The sequence below is a fragment of the Hermetia illucens genome, chromosome 7, assembly GCF_905115235.1.
Source record: "Hermetia illucens chromosome 7, iHerIll2.2.curated.20191125, whole genome shotgun sequence".
In the NCBI taxonomy this organism is placed as follows: domain Eukaryota; kingdom Metazoa; phylum Arthropoda; class Insecta; order Diptera; family Stratiomyidae; genus Hermetia; species Hermetia illucens.
Window position 1 is genome coordinate 5,199,932 of NC_051855.1, and position 27,663 is coordinate 5,227,594.

Sequence of the window (27,663 nt, forward strand, 5' to 3'; positions counted from 1 at the left end):
GCTGAGGCCTTAGAGGCCTTGGCGATAGCAGATCTGCCGTGAGGGTTGGATTTGAGTTTGTTGTTGAGGGAGATTCCCAGGTATTTAATATTTGATTTCGGCTTGAGTGTGTGGTTAGCAATGCGTAAATGCAGGTTTTTGTTTTGTGGTACTGTGCGCCAGTGGCACTTCCCACTGGGGTTTCTGAAGCAAATAACCTCAGACTTAAGGGAATTAACGGTAAGGGCCCACCGCTTGAAATAAGCGATGACCCTATTTGTTAGGAGAGAGAGGGAGGCGATTGAGAGCCTGAGACCTCTCGCATATAGGATGGTGTCATCAGCGAAGAGGATCAAACCTGACGCGGGAGGTCCATTGTCGTTGGGGAAAAAGGGCGAGAGAAGGGCTGCCTGAGTTGCCGTTGTCGTGGAGGATAAGTTTACGGGAGGGAGGGGAATATCGTGGAGGAAGATGTTAAAAAGTTTGGGGCCTAGGATGGATCCCTGAGGGACTCCTGAGTTTACCGGGAAGTCGCTGGAGCGTAGTCCATTGAAACGCACGTGGCAAGTTCTGTTGGAGATGAAGTCTGCAAGGATTCTGAATAAGGGGAGCGGGCAATTGGACTGGATTAGTTTGTAGAGCAATCCCTCTTTCCAAACAGAATCAAACACCTTTTCGAGGTCTAAGGCGCAGGCTACGGTGAGCTTATCCCTACACATCATAGGCAATCAACGACATGTAGATACTGCCAGATGTTGAGGGCTTCCCAATACTGTTAGATATACTGTGTTCGCGACGCCGAGCGCGATGAATAACGTTTCGTTTACTTCCGAGCGTTTAATTGTCAAAACGGAATTTAGAGGAGGTTGTTATTTAGGAAGTACTTACGTAAGTGTATGTATGTGTGGCCAGAACACTTCTGTGGAATCGGAAACGGTTTCATGGCTATGGATCTAAGAAATGAAGAGAAACGGTTGAAGGAACTATACTGGGCGGGCCTACCAGGGATTGAGCAGTCCAGGGTGCTTATTGGGGGATACGAACCCATGCGTACACAGGATTGCGTAAACCTCACCAAAAAGAACCTCCGAATCATAGTGGGAATTCTCACTGGTCATTGTCGGCTGAACTATCACCTAGGGAAGTTAGGGATATCTACGCACACTGCCTGCAGGTTTTGTGAGGAGGAGGACGAAACCTCTATACACGTCCTGGGACAGTGTCCGGCACTTGTGCAAAGTAGGTCGAGGCATCTGGGGGCTGAAAGATCTGGAAGTAGGGAACATACTAAAGTTCCTAACGGTTACAGGCCTGCTTGAGATACTATGATCAATAGGTACACTATAACCAGTAAAAGGGGCACAATAGTTCTTCAAGGACGCGGTGCGACTTTCCCTTAACGGAGTAATAATAATAATGTATGTGATGTAATGGGAAATTCTTTGAAATTTGACGAGGCAGACTGAGAATGGTAGTGTAAACGTCAACAATCTGAAAGAAATTCGCCGATTTCAGCCAATTTCTATGTTGCCTTATGATTTTTTTCGCAAAAGTCGCTGCTTTATAGCTTTACCTGTCGAAGTAAGTTGTCCTTTAGACTTCCAAGGGCGCCCATACTAACTCGCTCATGAATCGTCGTGCTCGATATGTTAATTTAACAGTGCAATAAAAAAGTCAGAGGAAGATTTAGCGTTATATGGTGCCGAAATCATAGAAGCGATCGTAGTTTCAGAGAATCTCAACACAGAATTTACTGTCGCAATTAATTGTGTGCAATTGTTGTAACGTTGAGATTTCAAATCAAAGAGTTCAAAATCAAATGGAACGGGTACGATCGCAATCACGCGTGTGGATGGCTTGAAACTACAGATGGAACGCGGCTGAAGTAAGTTACCTTTCAGTACATTGTAGACGTCATAAGGCACAACCTGGTTGGATTTAATTGTGGCCCATCTGTCGTTTAGTCATTTCAAGTTTGTGTAATGTATTGCGGAATTATCCATCCGTAGGCCTATTTCTTGCATTTGTGTTTCTACTGTCATACTTCATTTCGTAGGTGTGTATTCCCAATAAATTGCGTTTGATATTACAATGCCTATGTGTGTCGCAGTCATCGGGTGACCAAGGAAAATTCGGAAAGTGATATTCTTCGGTAATCTAAACGGGAATCGCAGTGAGTGGATTTTCCCCGCCTACCTGGTGTATGAGGAAACCGTGATCTTAGGTGTGAGTGCAGGTGGCAAACAAGTCCTAACAAATTCAGTGTCATTTGTTAGTTGTTTCTTCCAGTTGGCTTAATTTTGTGCAAGGTATCCCTTAGGAAAATCCGAGGAACTCGATCTCGTTTTCCACAGAAACATATTCGTCATGTCACGCGTTCTCTATTTTTTTCTATCCTAATTTTATGTAAATTCTCTGAGCTGGGAACCGTCGCGTTTGCGAATTATTTATACATGAGATCAGCGTTGGACACTGCAGAGTGTGATGTGTGACTCGGAATCGGAAGTGCAATTAGCGAAACAAGGACTGAGAAAAGATACAAAAGAGTTGATGCCTAGAAAATATTTTTTGGGATTATGATCTCATTGGAAAATGATAGATTTTAAGTTTGTTTACACAGAATAGCCGGTTGGCACTCTATTGAATGTAAAGCCTAAAGTGCAACACGGAAATGGATGCGTGCGTGCGGGGTGAGAGAGCTGTCAAATCAAGTTCATCACACGGACTTCCTTGAATCAATATACAATCAGTCCGACGCGCAATGCGTTGGCTAAAAAAGTTCAGCAAACTGATGTTTCACTTCATGTTATTTCCAATTTACGAGGTTTTTCGTTTCCGCCAAATACTTTTGAATGAATTCCGAGTACTGCTGAAGGCACTATTTTAGATTCAATTGCTTATTGTTATGTGACTCGCATTAGTTCCGCCAGTTCCATTCATAAGAATTAAATTTAAGCCGGAGGTATGTACTCTTAGTGACATTTAATCTTACGAATTTCATAACGTCCGATGACAGTTCGTTGACATTTCACAACATTTTCGATTTGCCAGCGTTTTTCGTCTGCGGCAGTATTGTATATAATTAATTACAATGAATTCGTTTTGAGAATTGCGGAAAGCACTATTTCGGTTGCAAATGCCAATTATTAATATCACTTGCATTAGTTCCATCGCAATAGAGCTAGAGGTATATACACTTTTAGTGGCATTTGTGAAGCTTATTGGCCCGATACTGTAACGATTCGCATAGCACAGCGTTATTTCGATCGACTTAGCTGTGGTGTAGTGGATGTTGTGAATGTACACCCCCTACTGGTAAGCTAATCGTTGTAGAAACCGATAAAATCGTGGAAATCATCCAAGTAGACGGACAGAAACTGGATATAGACCATAAAACTGTTTGGAACCATTTGCAGAAGATTTGATTCCAAAACAAGCTGGATATTTGGGTGCCACACCAGTTGACACAAAAAAGTCTCTTGGACTGAATCAACACCTGCGACGCACTGTTTTGAAGCGGATGGTGACTGGTAATGAAAAGTGGATCACGTACAACAACCTCAAGCGAAAAAGGTCGTGGTCGAAGTGCGACGAGCCGGCCCAAACCATCGCCAAGCTCGAATTGACGGCCAGGAAGGTTTTGCTGTGTGTCTGGTGGGATCGGAAGAGAGTCATCCACAATGAGCTGCTCAACTATGGTCAGACCCACAATTCGGTCCTCTGTTGTGAGCAACTCGACCGTTTGAAGCAGGCGATTGCTCAGAGGCGACAAGAATTGGTCAATAGGAATGACGTTGTGTTCTACCAGGGCAATGTTCGGCCTCACATCTTTGATGACCAGCCAGAAGCTACGGGAGCTCGAATGGGATGTTCTTTCGCACGCACCGTATAGTCCGGACCTGGCACCAAGTGATTACCATCTCTTCCGGTTCATGCAAAACGCTCTTGGTGCTACTTAAGTTGGCCTAAAAAGAGGCTTACGAAAACTGGTTGTCTGAATTTTGTGCAAATAAAAAGGAGGGGTTTTATAAGGGGGACAACAACAAGTTCGCGAACAAAACAGCGCATATTTGACGTAGCTGCCTACGTTACCAGCGAGCCAAAATCGGACCACACACAAATAATCCGTTCCAGCCATTCGATATCCCTAACAGAAGGTGCCAGCTGGTCCATCTGGACGTCAAAGGACCCCTCCCACCCTCATGCGGGGACCTGCTTGACCATGCTGGACAGATTCTTGTGGTGGCCGGAGGCTACACCATTAACGAATCAAACTTTAGATTCTGTGGCAGAAGTATTTGTCTCAATCTGGATCGCTTTGCACGGCACACATACGGTCATCACTACGGACCAGGGCTCTCAGTTCGCCTTAACAAAATCGATCGTTCCTTTAAGGCTGCTATCATGCGATTGGAAGACAGCCAAGGTTGGGACAAGCGTCAAGGTTAACTTAAATGCGTTATCAGCGGAGCCGTTGTTTGGTATTCCCTTACGATTGCCAGGCGAATGGTTTCTAGATTCAGAAATTCAAAGTGATTCCAAGCCTTCCACAGCAAAACGCGTCAGCATCTGGGAGCATGCACATATTCGTTAGAGTCGACGCAGTGAGGAAATCATTCACCGGACCTCAACGAGTAATTTACCGACTATCGCTCGTATTTATCAAAGTCAAGCTAAACGGAAGGGAAACTAACATATCAACCGAAAGGTTGAAGCCGGCCTTCCTGGAATGGGATTCCGAAAACCCCAACATGCCAAACCCTAATACCCCGCGAAAATTGAACAACAATGCATCCGCGCCGCCGCGATGCCCTTACCAGTCAGCAGACAAGCCGCCCACGTCTTATCAGCCAGAAGAAGCGCAAGAAGCTAGACGAACTAGAACTAGGACTTCTAGGGCTAAGGGTGGAGAGCGACGCGCAGGAAAGCGAGTCGAAGGAGAAGGGCGATACTCCGACAATGGAGGAGAGCTTCAAGCATATACTGCTTTGGATATACACTGCAATAGTAGGGCCAATGATTACCCATGGGGCGGTAACTTGGCAGAAGAACTGAATTCAGCACATAAGTTAGAGAATTACACAAACTCCAAAGACTGACTTGCGCGTGTATCATCCCTGAAAGTCCTTCCGGGATTAACCTTTCTTCATCTGCAGTTACAGATGCAGGCAATATTGAGGATGACCGGGAGTGTCAGTGAGGCAGGGAGCTGCCTAAATCGAAGGAAGATTAATATTCTTTCTAGGCGATATCCTGAATTATTGATACCAAGGGATAACATGAGAACAAGGTTTCACATCACACGTTGGAGTACAGCAGCTACGACATTTCTTTTTCCCCAACTCAATAAATGTCAATAGTTTCCAAATCTCCTTAACAAATCAAATTTCTTTGGGAAAACGAAAAATCAGGGAAATAAATTATGATTGACGATTGACTTTCATCATAACTAGCAACACCTTCATTTGTTCCTTGTCTCCATTCTTTCTTGATTTTCTTGTAATCTTCAATGATGTTCGATTTTTTCTTTCCATTTACTTCGTTTACTTTGACTTTATTGTAGAATGCTCTTAATGATGCGATGATTTGGTAACGACGAGGAACATATGACAAATCTATCAGCTTGCAATTTGTATTTATACGCAACTTCCGTCGAAAACCTCGCTTTTCATTCATATTCTAAATGTATCCTAAGTAGTTAAACGGCAATTTACCAAAAGTCAGCCGTTTTTCACGGTTAACAAGTGGAATGCATTTTCTTGCCTATCTGATGTCTGATACAGACACAAGCACAGAAGATTTCTTTGCTTTTAAGTCCGTTTTCTTAACAGAACAATTCTTCAGACTTGGGACTAGGGTTTATATTTACATACTTTTTTATCTACACGTGCAACAAGGTCAGATCGTTAAGGCGTTAATATTCGCTACCCGGGCGAATACTAACATTTCAATACAAAAAATCCGTATCCGCAATTGGAAATGTTAATCCAACAGTCGGAAAACCGGAAGCTGGCGCTCCGGATATAGAGGTTTTGTGTTCATCTAATGTCTACGCACATTTTTCCAGTCGTAAAAAAGCCCAAGAAACTACCTTCATATTTTTTTCAAAGTACAAGAAATATGTACATATTAAAGACGTAGATATACTTAGCCTAAACAAACATTGCCTATTACCGAATACTGTATTCTATATGCATGTATATACATTTATTTTCGATTTACTTCGTCCATAAAGTATACATATGTACATACGAAGTACGTATATTGAATACTGCTTGTTCAATGTACAAATATATCTATCTAAATTAGGCATTACTGCAAAGCTTCATTTACATATAAATCTACCCGTATGTCTGCCTGGATTAATTGATATTGATATATAAATGATAAAAAAACACTAAAACGAAATGTATCCCTGCAACCTCTCATTCACGCGAACTTACTTTGTTGTGGTATTGGCGAATTGATATGTTATGATGACGTCATACACGTTTCGAGAATGCAGGAAATTGATAACAAATGTAAGTTTTACCTTCTATAACTTTGCAAATAATAGTGCGATTTCCTTCAAATTTCCGGAAGATATGCTTTATGTTATCCTTTATGCAAGTGTTTGTAGTTCTAGCATAAACTTAGGCCCCCTAACGTTTCCAGCTAAATTTATAAAATATAGCAATATATTATTATTAACCTCATTTATCCAGATATCGGAACGGGATGTATTTTGAAGCCTAGATATTGTTTAGATACAACACTTTTTTTCTTTAGATTTTCGTTTGGATAGAGCGAGACTTGTTACACTTTTTCGGGGTCATATTTTGAGCCACCCAATATCAAATATGGGACCAGTTTCATACTAATTGAGCCTTCTCATTTCATAACCTACATGACCACATTCTGTGAAAAAAATGTTGCACTTTCCATTTACATGTATGGGGAACCCCCTTTACCCAAAAGGGCGCCATTTGTTGTATGTAAAGGGAGCAGCAGACCACACGCTCCCACCAATTTTCGATCTGAATCTTCTGAATAAATCGGAAGTGAGACAGACAGACATCGAATCGTCCCTGACAAGGTTTCGTTTCACGCAAATACGAATACGTTTGTATTCAATCTCGGACGTAAGAATACAGTCGTATTTCGATGTCTGCTCAAATAAAGTGAATAATAGCATATTACCATATTTTGAAAATGTACCCGAAACTCCTCTTCCTAGAGGTCCTAAAATTCGGTAACATTATAGGTAATATTATAATGCACAATTTTTGAGAATTTGAAGAAAACCCAACTATCATTAACAAAGTTATAGAAAGTCAAAATTGTGTATTTCACGTGAATTTACCCCATTCAAAAACGTGTATGACGTCATCGTCATATAAAGTGAACTCATATGAATGGAGCTGCTAAGGTTTGAAAATGCATATATCAATATATATTTTGAATCTTTAGATAAGTAGGAATGGAAAAACGTGCATAGGAATTCTGATACAAGATGAATCCGATGATACTCGAAGCGTGCAGCTTCCGATATTACGACTTGTATATATTATATAAACTATTTGTTAGAATTTTGCTTTCTACCCACGACACAATTTCAGATATTTTAGCCCATTTGCTAGTTGAAGCCGTTCACCAGAAAGTGGTGTGTGATTGCCAAGGGACTATTGCTTCATATCGCTCTTCTACGTAAACCAGAACTTATTGATCGCTATAGATAGAATTTTTCCGATATAAATACGCTAATACCATCCTGATATCCTCATATACTTAACAAAAAAACAGCAACTCGTTCACTACGGCGTCCCACAGCCGAGATAATAGGACTTCCCCTGTGGGCATCCCTTGGATGTAATCTCATCACATAGATAAGGTTCAGCCAATCTGCTTTCAAGCAAGGATTGTACAAGTCTACATATCGTGCCTTATTTTCCGCGCTTCCTTGCAGCTAACACCATTAATCCGGAGGATGTATTATCGAAGGCGTTTGCTATATCCATCTGGACTACAATAGTTGTTTCTGTTGTTTGTTTCGGTATCAATATTTGCTACCAGAGGAGTATCGTCTTACAAGGTTTTCATAGTTGGACAGCTTGCAAGGGGGAGAGGGGATTCTATGAGGTAATCTTTGTTTACCGGTTGTTGTTTGTTTGTCAATACCGGGGTGGATAATTGACCACTTATTAGCGATCGATTTTTTCTTATTGAAATCATTGTTCGCTTTAGTCCCCCCTCCCCCCCTGTCTCCCCAAATTTCCTGACTTATCTGTTGAAAAAAACCTTTGCCACGGTGAGGCATTTTCCTGCTTTTAAGACCATCCTTTTCAGCCTTTTGATGGGGCGATAGTGGGGCTTTTTGAATGTGCGCACCCAATCTCGTTGCCTCGGGTTCGAATTTGAGTAGGCGAAAAGCTACATTATTTTTACCTAACCCGGATAATCCGCTCATGCTCACCAGTTTGTTCTTAAAGGGTTATTTTAGTGTTTAACTTCTTTTCGTTTTTTTTTTTACATATTTCAATAGATAATGTGTTGAACAATGTAGGTATTATGTTGATCTCTACTTTCCTTTTAATTCGTGCCTGGAACAGTTTCCATACAGTAAGAATCAATTTTCTTTAAGGGGGGGGGGGGGGGGGGGGTAAGGTCAAATCGTACAAAAAAAGCCATGTTTTTGTGATTTTTTTTCTAACGACACAGTTAAAATTTATTTACTCAACCAATGGTACATTAAAGTATGACATTCGAAGAATGTTTCATCAAATTTTTACAAAGAAATATGAAAAAATACCGCAATGGCAGCAATTGTTCGGACGTGTCTCGAAAAAAAGTTGAATTGTGGTGCCCCTCATAACTTGGTGCTGGATCATCTGAAATCAAAAAATCAAAGTTCATTCGTTAGATAATAGTTTTCCCCAGGTAACGCTGTCGAGTTTTTTTCTTTCCAAATTTTTTTCATTTTTTCGAACACTTTAAAGTTAAAAACACAATTTTGTGGAAAAAAATCGGCTAATTTGTTATTGCAAAATCAAAATTATGAATAAAAAAAAAAAAACTCGACAGCGTTACCTCGTAAATGATGTACAGAAATAGTGTTTAAAATTTCAAAAGGATCGGTGCAGTAGTTTTGGAGTTATCAGGGGCACCGACTTTGAAAACGTGAGTTGTGGGAAAAACGCTTTAAAGTTTTAATCACAAAAAAATCTAGTTAAAACGTTTATAAGCGAATTTTATCGACATACCTCACACTGAGTCATCAATGCCAGGTCCATAGAGGATGTTGCTATCATCGATGATGTCTAATGCATCTTTTTGCTCCTGCCTTTTTTGGTTTGTCGTTCAGCTTCCTGCTCTGCTCGGCTTATGCGTATGGAGTCAGTGGATTGCGCCCAGTCATGAACGCTTGATCCACAACTGATTTCCATGTCTTGCATGAAGGTGAGTAAAGCAAACGAACCTTCATTGAAGACACTGGCTGGCACATAAGCTGCAATTTTAACGACGACAGAGGTTCCACTCAAGTGCTTCGGTGAGATTTTCCAAATAAGTTGGTTCAAACTCTCATTGTTGTTCTGCGTGAAGCCTCCGACACATCGTTCCAGTAGGGCATCTTCGCTCAGATCTTCGTAGATCGGCTTGATTGCATCCAAAACATCCTTGGGAAGAGCACAATACGTGTGTTTGAACGAATCCAATGCATTAGCAGCTGCAGCTTTTTGCCATTCGCACCAGGAGTCCGCGCCGCTCGGACATTTTTCGTGCTGTGGATTCTCGTCCGTCGAACTGTAGTGAAAGAACGTTGCCCAGATAGCGTTCTTCATATTTTCTACGGAATCGGAGCGTTCTTCATATTTTCTACGGAGTGACGTCTGATAGCCAATCCGTAGTATACCGTCAATTTATCGATAATTTTGGCCGTAAGCTTCCCTTTACCAGACAGACTCTTTCTTTTGATTTTCTTTCCAGTCTTAGTTTCGGTATCTACAACGGTCTTTTTGACTATTTCACGTAGACGAGTGCCCATTCTTTTTTGAACATGCCCTACACATTCTTTTTTTACTATTGAAAAATCATCACCATAAGGTTTAGAATTCACTAACCCGGAGTAAGCTTTGGAGTCACCGTCGCCGATATAGTTGCGATATCGTACACCATTATTTACCGAGCGTTGAAACATTGTTTTTATCGCTTCGACCTCCATATTTCCAGATGCACCAGTATGATTTGCCTGACAGTTTCCAGTATCTACATGAGCTCCATGCCATTCTTCGTATTCGGCAGAGTTCAATTTGTGTTCCCAAATTTTACATTCGTGGCAGTATGAACTTTTGACGAGAATGTCAACTACTTTACCAGTAAAGTAACCGATTAGCGAGGTGACGCCGAATAAAGATGAGTAGCCTCTTTTTTTCCATGTTCCGTCGCCTGATACACTGAGTTCGTCGGCATCTTCAGTTTTTTTTTCTTCGGCTGTTGCTGCTCTTTCTTCTTTTGTAGCAGATGAAAAAAACCGATTCGCTACTTCTCTTATAGTCGAGCACATTTTCGTCACGCAATTATTGTAAGTCGGTCTTGATAAAAATGAACTAGACAAATCCATCAAGCCGCAGAACTTATCACAGCCAACTAATCCAAGGCCTAATATCCCCATCACGAAGACAAACCGATAATTCACTTCGTAAATACCAGAGTTTATTCGAGCACTAGACGGAACGTTTGTAATTTGTTTACAACTTTCGCACGACACTTTGATGTGAAATCCAAGACCTTCTTTCTTAGTCGAATGAAAATTTACTTTTCCATCACACTTCACTAGCGTAGCAATTGTTGCAAAGACCAATAAAAAATCAATTACCCTATAATGTCGTTCAAGATCCTCCCTAATTTGATCTTCAACGGTCATTTTTATTTTTTTAGCTGACGCGCTTCTTGTCGTAATGTCTTCGCTTTTCCGTTTGTGGGGGGGTGAAATTTTTTTGGGTCGATATAATCTCGAACCAGTTGATTGTCTATCAGATCTTCCAATTTTTTTGGGCATTTTTGTAATAATTTAGCAACAAAAATGAATGAAAACGGAGGTGAAATTATGCGAAAATAAGAACACGTGGATACGTCTACTCGATAGGATATTTTCTGCTAACTGAATTTTGTACACTACACTGACAAAGTATACAGATCAGGTATAAACCCGTTTGTCCTTGCCTTGAAATTTCGATAGATGGAACTGGGAGGTAAGGTACTACATTAATAGAGAGTGAAACATCTGCCGGGTAACAATAGCGTGCTCGGATCGGGGCGTTGGGGTTGGTTCGGGTATAGGTACAAAAATCCGGCAGGTATAAAAACACTCATAACTTCGTCAATTTTGCTCCAATTGACTTGAAAATTTAAAACAATATAACAGATATTACGGATTGAATTTCGAAAATAAAAAAAAAATGAAAAAAAAATTAGATACCTTACCCCCCCCCCCCTTAAATAGCCACTGCACGCACCTGAGAATAATAATACTAAAAGTACGAGATACTTTGGAGGAAGTATAACAAAAACGAGTACGCTTTGCCCAATAACTTGTCAAGCTAGCAAAATTAAAAATTTTTGGCCATTTGGCTACTGCGGCCGCCAATTTTTTTCCTTTTTCTTGTAATTAGTAAATTTTAATTCTAGGGGGCTAATATACACAATCTGAAGTTTATAACTTTTATAGTTTCTGTTTTATAACAGTTTTAAAATGATACTTCTGACGCGTTTTACACTAGAATAACCCTTTAAACGCTGCCGTGGTAAAATAAACATAGTATATTCCCCAATAGTTATCCAAGTAAATATATTTCGGTGGCTTAAACATTTTAATGTTAGATTTAGTGGTAACACCTCTTTAAATGGTTCTTTTTATTATAATTCTTTGAAAATAATAGGATATTTTTTGTTATCATTCCAGTGAGTAAACTCTGGCTCAAAGAAACAACAAACTAATGGCTCAACCACCTGGAACATTTGGGAGTGGCACGGGATACCCGCCTCCCTATTTGAATCATCATAATGTCCACTATGTTGCGGCGAGTAATAATCGCATTCCAAAACAAACCCCAATCACTGACGATTATGAGATTTCTAGTACAGTATTAGGTTTAGGTATCAACGGTAAAGTTGTACAATGTACAAGTAGATGTGACGGCAAAAAATATGCGCTCAAAGTACGTAATCGAAATTCAGAATTTCCCCTGTATCGACTGAGGTTCTCTCTAAATTTCAGGTATTACTCGATAGTCCAAAAGCCCGACGTGAAGTTGAATTGCATTGGCGCGCAAGCGGTTGTAAACACATTGTAAATATAATAGATGTGTATGAAAATTCATACAGCGGAAACAAATGTTTACTTGTCGTGATGGAATGCATGGAAGGTGGCGAACTATTCCAACGTATACAAGATCGTCAGGATGGCGCATTTACAGAGCGCGAAGCGGCTCAGATAATGCATGAAATTTGTGTAGCTGTACATTATTTGCACAGTATGAATATTGCACATCGTGATTTAAAACCCGAAAATCTTTTGTATACTACACCGGATGCAAATGCAATATTAAAGCTGACAGATTTCGGATTCGCGAAGGAGACATTTGCCAAAGATACGTTACAAACCCCGTGCTATACCCCATATTATGTTGGTAAGCATATTGACATGGTTGTGACCGAAATTAACACTGTTTGGGCTTCGTATGTTTCCCTTCTTTATTATTTTCAGCACCTGAAGTGCTAGGGCCCGAGAAGTATGATAAAATTTGTGATATATGGTCGTTAGGAGTTATCATGTATATATTATTATGTGGCTTCCCACCATTCTATAGTAATCATGGTTTAGCTATATCACCGGGAATGAAAAAGCGAATACGTACCGGGCAATATGATTTCCCTTTGCCTGAATGGAAAAATGTTAGTCAAGGAGCTAAAGATCTGATTAAAGGGATGCTGAACGTAGATCCTGCGAAACGTTTAACGATTGAAGAAGTAATGCGAAACAAATGGATAGCGGTGTGTATAATATGCGACAACTTCAACTTGTATGTGTACGAGAATTTTAATTTAAACCTGAATGTTTTTTCATGTTATACAGCAATATACTATGGTGCCTCAAACACCATTGCATACTGGCCGCGTTTTACGCGAGGGTGAAGACACTTGGCCTGAAGTACAAGAAGAAATGACACGATCGCTTGCAACAATGCGTGTTGATTATGATCAGGTTAGTGGTGTAAATTCAAACGATTCGTTTGTCCTGTATTTTGCTAAGTCATTTCTACTTTCTTACATGAAGATGCATATTAAAACCCTGGACAATTCCAACAATGCACTATTAAATAAACGACGGAAGAGAGTGGTAGGTAATGACAAGAAACTAACATAGGAAAAACTAGACAGCAACGAGAGCAATTGGCTGCGATTATGAAATATTGCTCCTTGATTTCACATATTGTTTGGGAAAGAAGCGACAAATGAACGAAAAATCATATAAGAAAATATTATTTCTTTATTTTAAAAGCCAAATTTTATTTTTTTCCGCTGTAGATTAATTAAGTGCAAATAGTCCAACTTCCATTCATCAGGACGCAAGTACGTACGTATGAAGAGGAACGAAAATTATAATGTCAAATGTAGTCTCGCGATTCGATATTGGATCATTCTGACAGCAACAATAAGTATCACTTTCGGTTGAATAACAGAAAATGCGGAATTTCTGTTACTTCACATTGATTTTTTAAGGTGGTCGAACATAGTTTGCAGATTCATATTTTTGTAGGAGATTTAAGCAAAATTTCACTAACCAGGTCTAACATTCTCAGGCCATTTTTAAATGTACGGGGAATCTACCCAATTTTGGTTAGCAATTCATAATAATATATTGAGGAGGCATACTGTTGTTCTGCTAAGTTATCTATAGAAATGTATATCAAAGTAATATAGGTATTCATTGTTCCACTTATTGACACTAAGATAGAAATCCAAGACAAAATTACAAAGATCGGGATTTCAAAGATTATGCAGAAATTTTCGGCACTTTGAAGTTGGCATCTGTAACGGTTCATAGTTAATCATACAGTAGAAACCGAAGTGCTAACTGTCGTCGCCATTTTTAGCAGAAAAAAAGACTAGATAAAATATTACGTGAACGTCTGCAACTTACTACTTCTAATGTAATCGTATGTTGAAGATAGCTTGGAAGGAAATAGAATGAAAGATCGTATAGTTATATGATAGCTATATTAAAGCCAGATAACAAAGTTTCTCAACAGACGTCCAGTAGTTTGTAGATAAAGCTACGGAAACCATATTTTTTAGCAGTATATACTTAAAAAGAATATTTGCACGAATTGCGAATACATCTGCAGGAATTTTACCATATTTGTTACTTATTCATTTCATTTGGTTGTATTGCTATACGTATATACATAGGCATAAATATGTTGCAAATATGTTTTATCTGTTATAAATTGGTTCACTACGCAATATACACTTAGAATAAGTTAGAAACGCCTGTGAATATTTTTCAGTAGTTTGACGAATTTATAAAGAATGTCCATGGTCACATATTTGTTCTTTTAGTTAGCATATATATATCACACTGACAAAGGTATGAATGGAAGAACTTGATATAAGGAAAATGTGAAGCAGATTTGGAGAGGGCTAAAAGAAACATAAATTTGAGAAAATGGTGGGGGAAGAAGTAAGGTGGGAAAATCGATTCTACTTAGATAAATAATTGATTAACGCATATTATACCTGAGTAATGTTAGAAGAGTTATTAATTCATATATATTTGTTAATATATATATATACACTACCATTTGGTCATACTATTTTCAATTCTTCCCACTGTGAGACGAGACTGCTTTGTTGTACGAAAAAATAATAATAGTGTCGACTCTACTCTATAGAATATGCAGATATTTTCTGTTTGGTCCGTGTCTTAATTTATTTTTCTTATATATAACGCTTTTTACCGCTGCTGGTGAACAGTCGAAAAGAGGAATTTGAAAGTTGAACGATTTTTTAATGGAAGTGTTTACTGTTTTTTCATAGTAAAATTTATTCGCTTCCTGGTTTATTTAACCTAAACAAATACATTTGCTTTAGCAATCTTCTAAAACCAATCCGTTAATATCGTCATTGACTCTATAACTATAAATGTAGAAATTCTAGATGATCTAGAGTCAACAAAGAAAAATGATATCCCAGCTCCTCAACCAAATCAAAAGAGATCTGGTTAGTGGCATCTTAAATGTTCGGCTGTTTACGTTAACTGAACCAATGCAGTATATTTCGGGCTAGTGGTTTGGTTTGTCTTCTCATTGAACACTAAAACAACAGCGGTTGAAGGCAGATCGCCCGTTTCACTGCTGAGATAGGCCAAAGTAAGAAAAAAGACCAAAGACTGCACGTGTATATACCAATACGTAGCTGGTCAAACACAGTGGAGCGAAGAAGTAAGATTAGGCTCCCATCAAAGTTAAAACTCAGCGACCAACAAGGATGGTTCTTGTTATGGATTTTGGGAAGTCAAGCGTGTGTTTCATCAATTTACTTTAGGAACGCTGTAACTTCAAGCTAAATCGACGCTAATCTCCTCGCGGAAATACTCCTTGGAGATTATGCAAAGCTGCTACTTCCATCTGCTCGAAAGTCATGTAAATCTAAAATCTTCGATCTATGAAATAAAACGAGATAATTTTTAAGACACCTAGTGTGATATTCCAAGAGATATTTGCGTGTTGTCGGAAAGATAATATCTGAAGCAGCCTTCGCCCACATTAAGGGGCAGCTTGCTATATGAAAGACCCTGATCCAATATGGATTGTTCCGCCAACGATTATTATTATTGCTATATGAAAACAGCGCATGATATGCAATCTCCACCGTACTCGAAAATTTCAAGTCTTCGATAACTCCTTGTTTCCGCCGTGTCATCGTGGTACTATGGCCTGCAGCAAAGCCAAACGACACACAAACTAAATATTTGTAGGTGTTTTGCTCAATAGTGCAATCTAACAACCAATATGACTAGGGGGTAGGTTAATCTAGGAACAAGTGGTATAGAACAATAGAGGAGCGCAAGATTGTTTAATTCAAAATTCCTTTCACACTACTCTATTTGTTTCAGCTCAAACTGAAGCTTGTAGGAGAGAAGAAAGTTATTTGTACTTGCTTATCTTACCTTAATGGCAGTTGTACCATCCATTTTCCCAGTTAAGAGCAGAAGTATTTCTACACCCGAGTTTTTAAATGTAAGAAATTAATCATGTGAACCGGAAAGTTCGAGTACATTTATATTTGAAACCCAATTTCGTTGGGAAAGTATAAAACAGCCCATTTTTTATCGATATTAACTGGAAAATTCAAAAATAACGATATTTTACTGAAAATGAAAGTGTTCGTACATACGTAGTATGCCAAAGAATAGTGCAAAAATATTGAAAAAAAGATGATATATCAACACTGAAGAATTCATTTGCTCTTACGTTGCCATTAATGACTGCGTGATCGTTATAGAATCGATAAAACTAGTCTTTAGTTTCTTTGTATGGAATTTCCGCCCATTATTTACGCGAAGTATCTTTTAAAGGTTATTTGTGGCTGCCTTTTATGCTTCAAAAGTTCATAGCAATGATTAATTGAAATAAGCTCAAGCGACTGCGGGGGCATGTAAAGCTGCCTTAGTGCCTTCAATAAAATCCAAAGGGAAACCCCACACTGACTGATAGAGTCCCCTAAACCATAACAAGACTCCTATAATGCTTTTTAGTTAGAAGGATTTTCCATTGCATTGCTGCGCTCGGCTTTCGCCAGCATTTCTTTGATTATCATTTCGGAAGAATTGAGTTTCGTACTAATGGCATGTTGATAGTCAGAAATGAAAATTCTAATAGATCTTAAGATTGTTCCCTGCCTTGGAAGGTAGCGAGGCTCGCGCTGATTAGCAAAGGAGAAGAAGACCCGGAGATGTCGTTTGCATACCAACCGCTGTGTACGCTTGACACGGCCGGGAAAGCGCTCGAAAAACTCATAAGGAGTAGACTCGCTCAAGCGATCCGCGTTCCCGGGGGCTTATTCTCAAGGCAGTTCGGGTTCGGAACAGCGAGATCCACGGTGGATGTTACTATGAAGAAGGTCGTGAATGCGGTTCATCGAGCCGAGCACACAGCCGCTGATCTCGACGGATAGAGCTCCTCATAACGCTTGATATCAGAAATGCCTTCAATTCCGTAAGATGGACAGATATGCTAGGCACATTAGAAAACTCATTCTACGTGCCAAGCTATCTCTTGCGAATATTCAGGGATTATCTGAAAGACCGCTCCCTGCTCTATGAGATGCTAGAGGGCCAGAGGAGGATAGAAATTGCGTTGGGAGTAGCACCGGGATCCATCGTAACGACGGACCCCTAGAACGCTTCCTACGATAGTCTGCTGAAGCTCTATATGCCCGAAGTATCTTGCCTCGTCGGTTATGCAGGCGACGTTGCAGCACTTGTTGCTGTTTGGACTGTTGAATACGCCCAAAGGAGACTTGGCATGTTGATACCACGAGTAAGCGGATGGATGACTGCTCATGGTCTCAAAACCGAAGTAGTTATCTTAACCAGAAGGAGAATCCCAACCCTGTATCCCATATCGATCGGCGAGTTGACTTTAGAGTCAAACCAGCGGTTAAATGCATTAGTTTAATGCTCGACATGAAAATGAACTCGAGCAAAACAAAGCAGCCGCGGACAGAAGTGCAGCTGGAGTCTCGGTCTTGAGTCGGCTAATGACGAATGTAAGGGGCCCTATATTTAGTAAGGGACGTCTTCTTATGGGGGCAACGCAGCTAGTTCTGCTCTATGGCGCGAAGGTGCGGGCTTTGACAAGGAGGTGCATCGTAAGTGTCTTGCTCGAATGTGTGCCATAAGAGCAAAAACTCAAGAGAGGCGGTTGCCCGTGAAAAATTTCAATGCATCCTTACAAAGTGCCAACTCTCTTGGCAAAAGGAGCCAAAAGGCATGTAGGCTACGTAACCCATCGACAGATCCGTCGCTGAACTGGACTCACGGTAAGATTGACTACTTCCTTACTCAACTTCCAAGTGGGCATATAGGTTTTTAGTCTTACCTGCACAGGATTAGGACGGCGTGATCTGTTAACTGTGCGTTCTACGATGGAGTGGCGGACGGCGTTGAACACACCTTTTTCTCTTGTGAAAGGTGGGACGGCTTTCGTCATCAGCTGCGCACAGACACAGTGGAGCTCTCTCCAGAGCGCTGGCAGCTGAGGTCGTGTAGCACATTATGTTCGGGCTCATCCTATTGCGAAGAAGATTGAACTCGACCGGTAGAGAGACCGGATGGCAAGGGGTTCCGTGAACTAATGACCCCCTTATTTCCCTCCCCTCTCGTTGGTGAAAGTGATTCCCTGACTTGAAGGCTCCCAAAACGGAAGGAGTAGCCCGAAGTAATGTGTCAAACCGTTCGAGGCTAAGTCTCTGATGACAAAAAGGTGTTTAGTTGGTATTCCAACCGCGTACTGTTGTGGGAGTCCAACACTCTGTGCGTAAATGCATTCACCCACCCTACTCCCCCCCCCCCCCCAAAAAAGCAGGTCTAAGGTATTCCTTGGTATACTTTATCATATGATGCATACTTCGCACATTTCTGAAGGGAATACTCTGCCTTTTTGGCTCCTCGGGAAGCGGCTGATAGTATTGTGACCCTTGTGAAACGTCGTCGTGTTTTGTATTTTGAAATACCTACCCCATTTTATGAGTACTACTTTTGATATATGATACTTTCACCAAGCCGTTGAAGTATCACCGGACATTGAATTTCTTCCTAGGTAATTATCTATTACGGCTTTATTCTCGTGCCCGTTCCCCCGAAACATTTCTTTCAACTTGTTTTTTTTTTTTGTGATAAGACCTGTGATTATTCTGGAGGATTCTCTAGGTTCAACGCAGCCAGGTTTCCAAAATATGATCCTATCGCAAATGATGAAAGAAAAGGCTACATCCGTGAATTGGTTTCCAATATAAATCAAAGTGCAATCCTTTATCGTGCCTTTGGAGCATTATTTCAAGCAAAGGAAGTATAAAGTTAGCTTTGATTTTCATCGTAAATTTCAAATGTTTGTGGCAGTTGTTCATATAGTCCAGAAACTTTCCGAGAGCTTCTCAACTATGTTGCTGAAAAAACACGTTCGCAATACCGAAAATATTTTCTTGGCTGAAGGAGAAATTCCTTCAAATTGCCCCACAAACAAGTCGGAATACCGGAAGCTCGCACTTCGGGTATAAAGGTTTTGTGTTCATCTTATGTAAGTAACTTCAACGTACATTCTTCTACATCTACGAATCCAACCTATTCCTTCATATTTTTCCAAACTACAAAACAGACGTACATATTACAGCCATAGATATTATCCTCACCCTAAACAAACACACTGTCTATTTCCGAATACTGTACATATACACTAATGATCAAAAAAAAGTGGCCACCTACCTGGTGTCGAAAGAGTGTCAAATATTGCCGCCGCATGTAATATTTCGGGGTTTTTCGTAATTTTGCAATGAAGCAGGTATAAAAAGGGACATCAGAACATCAAAGGACATCAGTTCCTAACAAACAGACGAAGTGCAAGGATAGAAAATTTAGAAATAGTGAAAAATCATTCAAAGGTGGAAATAGTGCTTGAAATACATTTTTAATAATTTGTCGAATTAAAAAGTCTCCAAAACAGCGGTAAGTAATTATTATCATTAACTTAGTAGAAAAGGATAGTAAGAAAAAACTCATCAAAAATTAGGCTTGCCTCAAGGACTTTTCACAAGGATAATCCTGGTAGAGTCCTGGAAGCAAGCGGAGAAATCAGTTTGAAGATTAAAAATTCATATATTTGACTTATTTTCAAAAAATCATTTTGTTTGAAAAGAAACTCAAGAAAAGTGTATACATTTTTTCTACAGGCAATTAACGGAGGAAGAAAAAGGACGCATCGTAGGACTAAGCGAGTCTGGCAAATCACAACGCGAAATCGTGAGAATTTTTTAAAAATCGGATGTCGAAGTTTCGAGAAGCGGCGTGCAGCAAGTTTTGCGACGTAAACAAGCAAGCGGCAGTGTAGCACGTAAGAAAGGCTCCGGAAGACCACGAAAAATGAATAGCAGAGACACGAGAGCGTTGGAACAACACGCGCTGAGGAATCGGAAATCGTCGATCGCACAAATATCTAAAGATTTTGTGCCAGCCAGCGGAAACTTAGTAAGTCGCCACACGATTTCACGCCGTTTGAAAGATGTTGGCATTCGCAGTCGGCGCTGTCGAAAAGTTCCGGCTCTTAAACCGAGGCACAAAGCTGCAAGATTGGTTTGGGCCAAAGACCATCGAAACACCGACTGGACTAAAATCATTTGGTCGGACGAATCAAGATTTTGCCTTCGATCGGACAGGCCGCAACGCTGTCTTCGTAGGTCGGGCGAGGAATACAGTGAGGATTGCATCCAGGAAACGCAGAAAGGCAACCCTGGAATAATGGTATGGGGCTGTTTTTCCTCAAAAACAGTAGGTGTACTGCACCGGGTACCAGTGAATACAAAAATCAACTCAACTGAATATAAAAATATTTTAGAAACATCACTGGTACCAAGTCTAGCGAGGTTCATATCCGATTGGTTGGCCCAAAAACATATAAGGACTCTTGATTGGCCTGCTCAAAGCCCTGATTTAAATCCCATCGAAAATATATGGGACCATATTGATCGTCAGATTCACGCAAGACAATTAACAACTTAAACGAGCTATGGGAAGCTGTTTTGGGTGCCTGGAATAGAATCTCCGAGGAGTATTTAGAAGTACTAATTAATTCTATGCCAAACAGAATTGATAATGTTATTAAAAATAAAGGAGGACATACCTCTTATTAATAATAAAAAATTTGTTTTTTATTTATAAATAGCCTTTACACTTCCTACCATAGTATTTGTAAAACAGATATTTGAAATTGTTATCAATTGGGAAGAAACTAGGGTTCAAGTTTGGATTTTCGGAAAAAGTTTGGGTGGCCACTTTTTTTGATCATTAGTGTATATGCACGTATATAAATTCATCGTATCCATATTTTCCGATTTACTTCGTGCACAAAGCATACGTATGTACATATATAGTACGTATATTAAATACCGCTGGTTTAATGTACAAATATATTTATCTGAATTAGACACTACCCGCAAACTTCATTAGCACGCATATACTATATGCCTAGATACACACATGTCAGTTTGAAGTAATTGATATTCATATGCAGATGACTAAAAAACTAAAACAAAATAATTCTTTACGACCCCATGGTATGGTGGTATTGACGAACTGATTTGTGATGACGTCATGCAGATTGTAGAGTGCACGAAATTCACAAAAATGGCAATGACCAAATTGTGCATTATGTTATCCATTACACCATTGCCAAATTGTACTTCTGGAATGAACATAAGGGGGGTTGCCGGGTAAATTTTTACAATGTAGAAATATACTGTTATTAACTTTATTTATGTAGATATCGTAACCGGATGTATTTTGAGGCCTAGATTTCGTAGGAATACACCACTGATTTTTTTCAGATTTTCCGGTTGGAAGTGCAAAGTATATGGTGGCAACGTCAGCACCAAGAACCAACCAACCAACAACATCAAACCGCACTGGTCAAACAGGAAGAGTAAAATTAGAAGACTACAATTTTGAGACTTTCTCCTATCTAGGGTCCAAAATCACAACCGATAACAGCTACGATGATGGAATTCGCACACGGGCAGCCAACAGAGCCTATTTCGGCTTACAAAAACAATTCCGCCTGAAACGTCTCACCATATGGTCAAAGCTCTTCTGTACAAGACAATGATCTTGCCAGTCCTCATGTATTCCTCGGAAAATTGGGTTCTTAGCAAGAAAAATTGCGAACTCTTAGCCGCGTTCGAGAGAAGAATTCTCTGTAGAATTTTTGGCCCCCTACATGAGGATGGACGATTCCGTAGCCTACACAATGACGAAATCTATGAGCGATACCATGACCGTCCGGTTGTGGATAAAATCCGGCTCAATAGGTTACGGTGGGCGGGTCACTTAATCCGTATGGATGAGGATGATCCAGCCCGGAAAGTATATAAGGGCAATATCTATGGTAGAAAAAGAAGACTGCCGGTAGGTCAGGACGCCAGACAGCTTTTACGGATATCAAACTGGTGGACCTCGGCGCAAAACCGGGATGTCTGGAGTTCCTTATTAAGGCAGATCTAAACCGGATACCGGTTGTTGCGCCATTGATGATGATGATGATGATAGATTCTGAGGACGAGACCTGTTTCACTTTTTGTGAGTCATATTTTAAGCCCTCACTCCCCTATGTTTCACCCAATGTCAAATATGGAACCAGTTTCGAAAAGTACTAATTGAGCCCTGTCATTTGATATCCCACATGGCTACATTTTATGAAAAAAAAATTTCCACCCTCCATTCACATGTATGGCGAGGCCCCCCTTAAGCTTAATACAAAATGGCGCCACTTGATGTATGTAAAGTAAACAACAGATCCCACACTCTTGCGAATTTTCGTGACAATCGGTCTAGTCGTTTCCGTTTCCCATTATACGGACTTGTCTGAAACAACATGCGAGCCCGATGCGGTAAGCAAAAAAGCTCGAAAAATTGAACCTTTGCGATGCATGCCGGATGATAGTTTGTTGAATTCACTTCATTTGCAATTTGGCGGTGCTTTTGGTTTTCGTCTGTTACTTTTGAATGTAATTGATTTGAGTGAATTGGTTTTTAGAACTGCAAAAGGCACTGTTTGAGTTTCAAGTGGTAATTATTAATGTTACTTGCATTAGTTCGTAGTAGCATCCAGTTTTAAAAATTGAATTTATGCCGGGGGTACACTCTTAGCGGCATTAATTGAATGATTTTCATAACATAAGATGTGCACGCAGATCGATTGGCCCAGCACAAAATTAGGGTATTGAACATAATCGTCAAGGTTACATAATTAGCATATGTTATGTTAAAAAAACACTAAAATTAAATACCACTGAGAGTGCATAATTAAATTCTTTTGAATGGAAGCGACGGGGCTAATGTGGCATTAATTACTAGCACATGCAACGCAAAGTGCTCTCCGCAAGTCATTCAAAAGTAACGGCCGAAAACGGAAATTACCACAAATTACAAATGGGCTAATCTCTGACCAGAACGAACTATGCCGACGTGGAGCGAACTTTGCCGACTTGGAACCTTCATTCCACATTGAAATTGCGTGTAGATCGGAGCTTGTGTCGTGCGCACTACGCACGCATCTTAATTGTGTTTTCCGCTTAAGTCCGTCATTATTTGGTCTTTGAGTGGAAATGCCACCGAGAACTGAATTATCATTTTGAGTTGAAATTCTCTGATATTATAATTGTTTCTATGATTTTGACTTTCAGAGGACAATATAAGGCTGAAATTTCATTCAATAATTTTATTCAACTGTCAAAGCGATGTGATCGAACATGACGACCCAGCGGGAAATATGGGTCGTGCGTGGCAGGTCCTCCCTTGGAGGTGTAGCGGGCATACCAGCAGTTCTAGTACAATTTAGTCTAAGGCGTGTTAGCCAACACTACGCCACCGTAGCTCCGTATCATCTGGCCAGAGAGAGCTTCGCAAACCCCACGACGACGCGATGAATGTCGTTCCGTTTGGTTTGTGAGCGTTTAATTATCAAAACGAAATGTTGAATAGGTAATTGTTCAGGAAGTACTTTATGTAATTATATGGATTGCATGCAATGTGATTTAATGGAATATTCCCTTTGTTCCTCAACTGATTTGAGATTTCGTCAAAATGCTTTGGTGTCAGATCCAAAATGACGATCCAAAAATGACATAACAAACGCGGTTAGAGACTAACCAACCAGACCATTTCGGGAGCCTACTGAACGTCAAGCGAAACGCAACTCGAGTAGCCGTATCACAGTTGGTGTGTGTCACAGATCGAGCGTAAAATAGGTAGTAGAGATAAGAACGGGAGCATCCAATATTTGCTGGAATTTTAAAACTAACTTGAAGGTTATTAATTTTTCCTTAGTAGCAGTGATCGGCAATTGTTTTTGCTAATTCTTTTGGAACTTGGTAATCGTGCGAAACCTCTGGTCCTTGTGTACTGCTCGGCCGTGCGGTGGCCGGGTTGTAAAAGTGACATTTGTATGCTAATGTCGTAGAGGAAAAAAACGGAGAAGGCAATTGCGCGCCTCGAGGGCTGTCTGAAAGTTCTTTTATCGTCGAAGAGCAAGAAAGGGAAAAAGAAGACAATTCATAGTTTTTCATATGAAATTTTTCACGCATTTCGAAGTGCACCCCGTCAAAGTGATGACAGAATTCATTCAGAGCTCGGTTCCTGGCTGTCCTACGATGTTTAAATCACATCTGTAAATATGGTTTTGTGTAACCGTGCCGCAAGGCAAGTTGATGATTTATTGGCAAGTATTCCCTCGCGACGGGTTGTGTGAGACTTGTGTGTCCTGCCCCGGAAAACGATCAGTAAAAGGACGTAATAAATCTCCAGATGAGGAGAATTTAGTCTTTCCGTGTTGCCCTTGTCGTTTTCGTGAGTTGACGGTATTCATAATAAACAGTTTTCCGCGTGGTGTCTAAAGCAAGATCAGCCGATATCCAGCAATCTTTAGGGGAAGTTAAAGGTAAGCAGATCAAAATTATATCTTCCGGCATTTTAATTTTGTTTAATGTGTAGTTCTCCTGGATTATCCGTTGTTTTCGTTTTCAACTCGCAGCATGGAGGAACTGGCAAATAATGTAAGGTACACGCTAGTGGGAGGTACGCAATTGTGTCTGTGATGGAAGTGTTTGTTGTCTAGTCTTCTAATGTCATGTCAGTATTAATGATCTCTAAATATTCCCAACCTAAGCAGGGATCAAAAGTGTCACTTCCTTCAAATTAGATTGGCAGATAGCACTCTTCCATGCTGTAACACTTGCTCCTCCCGACCCATTTGTAAATAGTAGAAGGAAAAATGGTTAAACAGTGGAAAACAGAAACGTCATGGGATATGTAACTAGATATATAGTAGTAGCCATAACAAGATTGGTCAGGAATTCGCCCTCCACGGTGTTTAGACAAATCTACCAAAATGTAGCCGGTTAAACCATGTTTGCTTAGTTGTCTGCCCTCAACCCTGTTAGTTGCAATAGCTAGCAACAAAAAGACACCGACAGGATTCAAATAATTAAAGTAACGGCGAATTGCCACAAAAATTCAAATTATCGCAACACAAGTCTCGTAGGATTCTAAATGTTAGCCATTCCGATTCCTTTTGCAGCTGGGACTAAGTATGTTTGTGGCCGTATCCATGATAACGTTCTTCAGGTGATTGTGAAAATCATTTGCTGATGCTTCATCTCCAGGTCCTCTGTTGACTGTGGTTATTGCGGGATCCATTTCCCTCTTATAGGTGTCGCGGAGGACTGTGTTGTGGATGGCTTCAGTGTTCACTCTCACCTGATTGTTAGAGGCGATTCTAGGTGGTATTGTTATTCGAGCTCGGAGCACCATGCCAACGAGATAGTGATCCGAGTCTATATTGGCCCACATATATGTTCTGACATTCATCAAGGCTGAGAGGTGGCGGCGTTCAATCAGCACGTGATCAATTTGGTTAAAAGTGGTCCCGTCTGGAGAGGCCCACGTATGTTTGTGAACCGCTTTGCGCGCAAATAAGGTACTTTCAACGGCCATTTGGTGTGATATTGCTAACTGGATAATGCGCAATCCGGTTTCATTGGTATCCCTATGTAAGCGATGTACTATTGATCATAGTGACTTTATTGATCATAGTGACTTACGCTAATACATGATGGATTAATTCTAGCTTAAATATTAAGCTTAACTAACTTAACTTTATTTCAATGGGTGGCTATTACAATTGTTTGGCCTACCCGACATTCTGTGTAAATTTTTACGTTAATTGTATTAATTTTAATACATAAATCTTCACAATTATTTTGTATGCAACTGAATTATTTAAAAACTGCGCTTGCACTAAAAGCGCCAGAAGGCATCACTTACTTACTTAAAATACTTAAAACTAACTAAGTCTAAACTTAATCTAACTTATTCTAACAATAATACTTAACCTACTATATACAATAGCACATTACATGTCTTGTGCTTAGCCTCGATGTACCCCTACCAGGCAGGAAGAATCATATAGGGAAAGGATGGCGGGTTTGAGAGCTTCGCTCACTGTTTGGCAGGGCCTTAGGAAGTTGGCCAATGGGAAGGTGCTACCCTGTTGGTAGAGTTGCCGGATTAGTGGATTGGGATGATTCTCCGTTCTTTCGAAGAACCGTTCCATCAAGTTGAGAACGAATTCTCGAAGAGGTTGTACCTTGGCGCGCCGATATACCTCGGCGTTTTTTCCAACCTTCTTGGTTTTCCAATTATAGGAAAGACCAGTGCAGTACCTTAATATCCGACGTTCGAATGCCTCACATTTGGACATGGTTCGGGTGGAGCAAGTGATCCACGTGGGCGCTCCATAGCAGATAATGGGTCTGATCAGGGTATTGTAGAGAGTCAGTTTGACCTTGGTGCTGAGTCCTACCTTCTTTCGAAGAAGAAAGTAGATCCTACTGAATGCACCGCGTGCCTTACCGATCGCGAGCTCAAGATGTGGCTTGAACTTAAGGAGTTCGTGAAGTTTAACTCCTAAGTACTTGATGGTCTGGGAATTGCTCACTATAGTGTTCCCAATCTTCATTTTCAAGCGTTTAGCTTTTCTATGGATTCCTCTAGAACCTAGGTATCTAGCTTTCCTCCGGAAGGTGCAGAATTGCGTTTTGGCCTCATTAATCTTAATGCCCCATGCCAGGTAATATTTGCCAAGGTCTTTCAAATATCTCTCGACCGCTTTGGCCGCTCTGTTGGGGTGGAGGCTTGAAGCGAAGATGAGAGTATCATCGGCATATTGAATGAGTTCGGTGCCGGTCTCAGGAGTTGGGACGTCAGCCGTGAAGATATTATAAAAGGTGGGTCCAGAAATGGATCCTTGCGGTACTCCCGATGTTACCGACAAGAGATCGGAGAATTCATTCCCCACACTGACGTAGAAATACCTATCTTCGAAGAAGCTTAGTGCAATTCTAATGATCGGAATTGGGAACTCAAGATCTATCAGTTTGTAGATTAGTCCGTTTACCCATACGGAGTCAAAGGCCTTTTCTAAATCTAATGCACATGCTACGGTCGGTTTATTATTGACGTTAAGTCTTGCTACGACGGTGTCGTGAAGGTAGCTAAGTGCATGTTGAGTTCCGTGCTTGCTGCGGAACCCGAACTGATGGTTCGGTATAATCTCTTTGAGGTTGCAATATTGGACTAGCCCGATTGTCCATGCTCTCTCAAAGAGTTTGCCTAAATTGGATAATAATGAAACGGGTCTAAAGTTGTTAGGCTCAGTAGAGCCGCCTTTTTTCCGGATCGCAATTATTTTAGCTACTTTCCAGGTGGTGGGAAAATAGCCATTATTTATGCAGTTATTAAATACTGCCAGCAAAAATTTGATGGAGACTCGGGGAAGTTGCCTAATTACGTAATTAGGAATTTCGTCAGGTCCGGCTGAT

General features: G+C 40.4%; 1 protein-coding gene across 7 annotated transcripts; it reads left to right on the forward strand.

Annotated features, from left to right (window-relative positions):
- The first annotated feature begins 1,889 nt into the window (after nucleotides 1-1,889).
- Nucleotides 1,890-14,815, forward strand: LOC119660929 (MAP kinase-activated protein kinase 2). Of its 7 annotated transcripts, none has more exons than XM_038069918.1 (7): nucleotides 1,890-2,035; nucleotides 11,918-12,173; nucleotides 12,233-12,644; nucleotides 12,722-13,008; nucleotides 13,091-13,219; nucleotides 13,292-13,358; nucleotides 13,543-14,815. In XM_038069918.1, the coding sequence occupies exons 2-7, from the start codon at nucleotides 11,952-11,954 to the stop codon at nucleotides 13,545-13,547; spliced, it is 1,122 nt and encodes a 373-aa protein (XP_037925846.1). In that variant the 5' UTR covers nucleotides 1,890-2,035; nucleotides 11,918-11,951; the 3' UTR covers nucleotides 13,548-14,815. The 7 variants fall into 7 exon arrangements, with proteins under 7 accessions (XP_037925846.1, XP_037925845.1, XP_037925840.1 ...); XM_038069917.1 differs by having other exon boundaries at nucleotides 13,292-13,354; XM_038069912.1 differs by lacking the exon at nucleotides 13,543-14,815 and having other exon boundaries at nucleotides 13,292-13,536.
- Nucleotides 14,816-27,663: the final 12,848 nt, after the last annotated feature.